The sequence below is a fragment of the Arachis hypogaea genome, chromosome 12 (assembly GCF_003086295.3).
Source record: "Arachis hypogaea cultivar Tifrunner chromosome 12, arahy.Tifrunner.gnm2.J5K5, whole genome shotgun sequence".
Classification (NCBI taxonomy): Eukaryota; Viridiplantae; Streptophyta; class Magnoliopsida; order Fabales; family Fabaceae; genus Arachis; species Arachis hypogaea.
The window spans coordinates 102,382,958-102,389,213 of NC_092047.1; the positions used below are offsets into that span (position 1 = coordinate 102,382,958).

The 6,256-nt window shown below is 29.8% G+C and overlaps 1 protein-coding gene across 1 annotated transcript; it reads left to right on the forward strand.

The window, feature by feature from the left end:
• Nucleotides 1-3,669, forward strand: LOC112727951 (transcription factor DIVARICATA). The gene is made up of 3 exons (XM_025777910.3): nt 1-1,466; nt 2,051-2,571; nt 3,119-3,669. Exons 1-2 carry the CDS (start codon nt 994-996, stop codon nt 2,529-2,531), a joined length of 954 nt encoding a protein of 317 aa, XP_025633695.1. The 5' UTR covers nt 1-993; the 3' UTR covers nt 2,532-2,571; nt 3,119-3,669.
• Nucleotides 3,670-6,256: the final 2,587 nt, after the last annotated feature.

A 6,256-nucleotide genomic window follows, 5' to 3' on the forward strand; every position in this document is an offset into this window, starting at 1 on the left:
CTCCTTGCTTGAAGTACCATTGTAGTATCTGTGTAAGCGCCCACAAACACCCTCTCAACCAATCACAACTCACTGCCTTTGACCTCTCTCTTTTCACACTCCTTCCCCTCTCTCTCTCTCTCTCTCTCTTCCATATAGATCGCTTTCTCTCACAGAAACAATCACTAGTACTAGTACTACTACTGCTACTCCAACAACAACAACAACTAAACTATCATATTCTGCTGAATATTATTATTATTATATTTTATTAAAAAGACATGGCAACATCGTATTCTATTCTAATTGCACCATAGGTTCTCTGATTATCTGATGTTGTTGTTGCTTCATCTTCTTCTGTCACGTTATTAGCACATTTTCCCTGTTTTATAATACTCTGCACTGCAAAATCCAAGTTCAGAGCTTCACCGTACTAGTACTACTACTACTACTACACTTCTACTTCTACTACCACCCCATTTCAATTTTCTTTCAAAGTTGCTTCCTTTTTTGTTTTTCTCACCTTCCCCTTCAGTCTTTTCCTTCTATATTGCACTCTTATTATTCTGGAACCTTCTATTCAGTGTCACTCCATAACCTTCTGGGGTTAGAATTTCGAATTTGGAATTCCATTGACATATTTGGGTTTATCTTTTAATTTTTTCATCTGGGTCTAGTTTTTTTTTTGTGTGGTAAATTTGGATGGTGATGATCTCTTTTTCTCTGAGATCTGAACTGTATTTTTTAGGGTTTATGCCTATGCTTTGTTCATAGCCTGTGGAATTTGGAATTTTCCTTAGGTCTTGGAAAAGAAAAAGAACCCTTTCCTTTTTTTTCCCATCCCTAGATTCCTCTGGTTGTGGCTACGTGAAAAGTAGCAGATTCCTTTGCAAAATAATGCATCTTTGTCCACAAGATTAAACTCTTACCACTCTTAATATCTTCTCTTTGTTATATATATCTCTCTCTCTGTCTCTCTTCTTTTTAATTGAATATTTACTTGAGTTGCTATGTATGTATGCAACTATTGCCTATAGCTTATTAGAAGAAGAAGAAGAAATGAACAGGGGAATTGAAGTTCTGTCTCCGGCTTCTTACCTTCACAACTCAAATTGGTTGTTCCAAGAGAGTGCAGGAACCAAATGGACACCACAAGAGAACAAGCAATTTGAGAACGCTTTGGCGCTCTTCGACAAGGAGACGCCGGACCGGTGGCTGAAGGTGGCGGCTATGATCCCGGGGAAGACGGTTGGTGATGTGATCAAACAGTATAGGGAGTTAGTTGAAGATGTTAATGTAATTGAATCTGGGTTCATACCAATTCCAGGGGGAACTACTGATGGTTCTTTCACATTGGAGTGGGTTGATAATCATGAATTTGATGGGTTTAAGCAATTCTATGGTGTTGGTTGCAAAAGGGGTTCTTCCACTAGGCCTTCTGAACAAGAAAGGAAGAAAGGTGTACCATGGACGGAAGAAGAGCACAGGTAATAATTTTAACAAAAATGATATCACCACACCAAAAATTAATTACTAAATCAGTTACTGCATATTTGTACATAAATATATTTTTAATATATATATTATATTTTAATATATATTTTATACCCATACCTAAATTATTGACTGATTTTTTGTTTATAAGTATTTCAGATGCCTTTGAACAAATGGAAACTGACATTAGATTGAAAATTTGAGTTTTTGAAGAGGATTTGTTTTAGTTAGTGTTATACTGATCTTGCTATGTGTTTTGTGTATGTCAAATAGTAGAAGAAGAATCCATGCTTTGCTAATGATTTTGAAGTTATAGAACCGATCAAGAGGTGCAGTTAGCTTCATGTGAAGGTAATAGCAGAGAGCTGCGAGATGACAATTTAGTCAAACTTGTCAAATTATTTGACAATTATCGCCTATCAACTTCACATGAAGATATCTGCACTTGAGTTGCGACTTTGAATTTGAGATCTTTTTTTTAGTGTTTAGTTTGCAAGTTTTGGTTACTATTTTCCCTTTTGCTTAGTGAATTTGATGTTGGACTAATTGCTAATTGAACTAATTATCCACACCACAGGCTATTTTTGATGGGTTTGAAGAAGTATGGTAAAGGTGATTGGAGAAATATATCTCGAAATTTTGTTACAACAAGGACGCCGACGCAAGTTGCAAGTCATGCTCAGAAATACTTTATCCGGCAACTTAACGGCGGCAAGGATAAGCGGAGATCCAGTATCCATGATATCACAATGGTTAATCTCCCTGAAACAAAGTCGCCTTCGTCGGAAAGTAACAAACCTCCTTCTCCAGATGCAAATTTGAATCAGAATCAGAAGCTTTTGTCAAGCATGGTTAAACAGGAATATGACTGGAAATCACCACCATATGAGGGTGTGCCTTTGCTGTTTGATTCAACAAATGGAAATTCGTTCATGACACCTTTGTGTGGAGCTTCTTCATACGGATCTAAACCTCAGGAGCAGTATTTACTCAGAGGAACTTTCCATGGATTTCAATTTGGACCTTATGATACTTTTATGCAAATGCAACCTCAGTGAAACTAGGCATGTATAATCAGGGTGTAGAATTCTGAAAAAGGTACTAAAATGCTAAACCTCAATTTCGTCGTAAACTCTTATCTAAAATGTGTTACATGACATTCTAAGAGTGCGTCTAGTTTACTTTTTAAATTTTTTTTAAATAAAAAATATTAAAAATGATAATAAAAAATAAAAATACAAATTAAATACATCTTAAAATTATCGCTTTATTGGATGCAATAAAATTACTTTTTAATATAAAGGTAACTTTGATTGAGAAAAAAAAAAAGAAAACAAGTTAATTAAAGTTTTTTTATGGATTATTTGACAACTTTAAGGTATCTAATTGTACAATGTAAATATTTAGAATATAAAATACACGTGAAGTAATGTTCAAGAATCAAGAGAATTAACTGTATTTGTTTTTAAAATATTAAAAATATGTTACTAATATGTGATTTATGAGAAGATAAGTTATGAAGCTTTTGATTGTGTAACAATAGTTTTTTCTAATTGGATGTTTGATGATTTAATTTGATTTGATTTGATTTGAATGATTGAACTTAGATGGTGGCTAATGCATCTTATTTGCATCTTCTATTTAGGAAGGACTTATCTGGAAGAATGTCAAGAGCACAAGGAAGTTATGTGTAGCTTGTGACTATTCACCTTTTTGGAAAATGCTTGCAATAAAAAGTAATGTTATATGTGTATTATTTTTGTGTATATTATTTTGTATATTTCTTTACTTTTGATATTAGAAGTGAATGATAAAAAAAATTAAAAAATTAAAAATATTTTTTCTATATTTAAGAAAATATACAAAAATATACACACAAAAAATGCAAATATTCTCTCCATGCAATAAATATGCAGCTTTCATGTTCACATATTGAATGAACAAAGCCAAAGCCATCAATCATATATTAGTGGTGTAATTTAAAAAAAAAAGAGATATTTTAGGGGGTTGTAATTAATGCTTTTAGATGATTAGACCATAAAGCTTTTTCAGATATGACTTGTGGGTGATTCATTAGGCACCTGGGCCTTAGCTTTGTCAAATATGAGTGAATATTTTGGTATAGAATTGGTATAGGTTCAATTCCTCATGTGTACTAAAAAGATGTGATTTATAATGAAACATTTTGAAACACAAGTCTCTATGTATTAGAACTATTTAAGTATTTTTTACTCTTTTAGTTCTATAGTAACATCTTAAATTTACCAAATTATACTAAGATCATATATTAATGTAAAACAAACAAACATAACTGTACACTAAAATAATAATTGACTAGAATTATTCTAAAGTTTATATTATTATATTATTTTAGTGTAGTATGCACTATATTTATCTTGGTACTATCTTAGCATTGTACTGGGTTCTATATAACATGGTGGACGTTAAGATCCTACTACCCCAAATTAAAAGTCCACGATTATGTAGTAGAACATTGTTTTTAAGTGCTACCCATCTGATTAATCAAGTCCACGAGTTACTTTTTTCAATTCTATAATATTATTATGTTGAGTTAAGCCTCCAATGGGTTAATGATCTTAGGTGGTGGACACACAAAAAAAATTAATTAATAATGAAGCAATTAAGATTCCTAATGCGTGGAATGATCAAAGTGAAGAATCATTCACGTGCTCTTTGTTTGCAAGTGGAACTGTGGAAGCAGTTAATTTTGGTTTTGGACACTATATCCCATGTCACCATATGCTTTGTTTTGAAACACATGCTGAGTCACACAGCATTTCTTCAAAGTGACACAAAAAAAATTGTACTTTCAAATTACCTTATTTATTTCCACTAAACTAAAATAGGTAAACAATAATAAAAAAGTATTTTGTGTATTTATTTTATAAGTTTAATTTTGATATATTTATGGTATAAAATATTTTATATAGTTATTTGATTATATCTGTTTTTAAATAATTATTTATGCAATCAATATAAAAAATAATTATTTTTGTTGATATAATTAGTGTTATGTAACTATTAGATACACGTATAAAATTATTTTACACTAATAATATATCAAAAGTAAATTCTTATTTTATTTTATTTTTTAAATTTTCATATTTTATTTTATCATTTGATAAAGCATTCACATAGTTTAGTTAAATTTCAGATTCCATTAAATAATATAATTTATCTAATTAATTTACGAAACAAAAATAAATACAAATAAGTAATCTATCTCTAAAAGAGATGAGTTGACTGAGTTTGACATGGAATCTTGACCATAGATGAAGCCAAGAGCCACTAATTTGAGCATCTCATGCTCCACTCTTTCTCCTCTTTTCAATTTGTTCTCTCCATAATTATCAAGTTGTTACTCTCTTTTTTCTATCTTTTAACTTTTTAAGTTAAAATATCTTTAGTGCATATTCCTCTTCCTATAATTCCTCTGGTTCCAAGGGCTTAGTTTTCCATCCATGAACATAGATTTTATTTTAACTCATTCACACTCAATATCCGAGTTTTACTACTAATCTTGGAACCTTATGCCTTTCAGTGGGACAATCTATCTGTTAGATTCTACTGATCAACAAGTTGTGGTTATGATTTGCGTTTTAAGCTTTTGGAATGATTGATATGAAGTTTTATACTTCATTAAAAAGCAAACAATGTGAGTTCTACCGTGGGGAAAGAATATTAAGGTCTTTAGAGGACCAGGATCTTTGTGCATTTTTTTTAATTTTAGGACTCATTTGATATTAAATCAATTTATAATTAAAGTATATTTTTTATTCATTTACACGTGACACAACCACATTTCACTTCTTTAACTATCGAAATGACCATTCCACCCTCCACACAAATAAATTTTTATTATATTTAATTATTCATGAGATCTAATCGAGATGTAAATTATCATGAAAAATAAATCATGTGAATATAGATTTTGACTAATAAGTAAGATTGCACCTATGGACAATTTTATGTTGCTTTGTCAAGAGTTAAGTGTTGTAGTGGCCTCAGGGTTTTAATTATGGACGAAGACGGCAATCCGAAGTCATCAACAACAAATGTCGTGTTCAAAGATGTTTTTAATAATATTTAGGTAAGAATAATATTATTTTCATTTTAATAGCATATTATGATTTATACTTTTGTACAAATATTTACTGTAGATATAACTAATTTATCTATAATTCTGTTTTCAGATTTGAGATGAAATGTGTAACAGGGAGCACAACATCATATGACAATTGCTTTTCTAATGAAGTTAGTAAGATACTAGGTTGTCAATAAATTTTTATTAGCCTTTTGATATAAAGTTTAGTGTAAAATTGACATGCTATTATTACAGTTATATATGTTCTTATTTTTTTATATCTCTCTCCTTATGGTTCAAGAATATTATAGACTTCAAACTTTTTCATTTGTATTTTACTTTGAATAAAAATAAAACAACATATTCAGTACGTTTATTATATAATGACGATGATACTGTTACATTAAACTCAAAAAATGTATGATTATAAATATTATTTTCGATTTAACATGTCAAATTTAAATATAAGTCACGAGTTTAATACTAGTAGATTTTAGAAGGACTAAAATTATGTGAATAAAATTAAGTTATGATCGACATATATATAACCTAGTAATTACTATATTAATTTAAAATAAAAAATTTTAAAAATTTTTCATTTTAAATATATTAAAAACAATTAAAGACTTGATTAAATTTACTTAACTAATAGTATTATACAAATAATAATTAGAATAA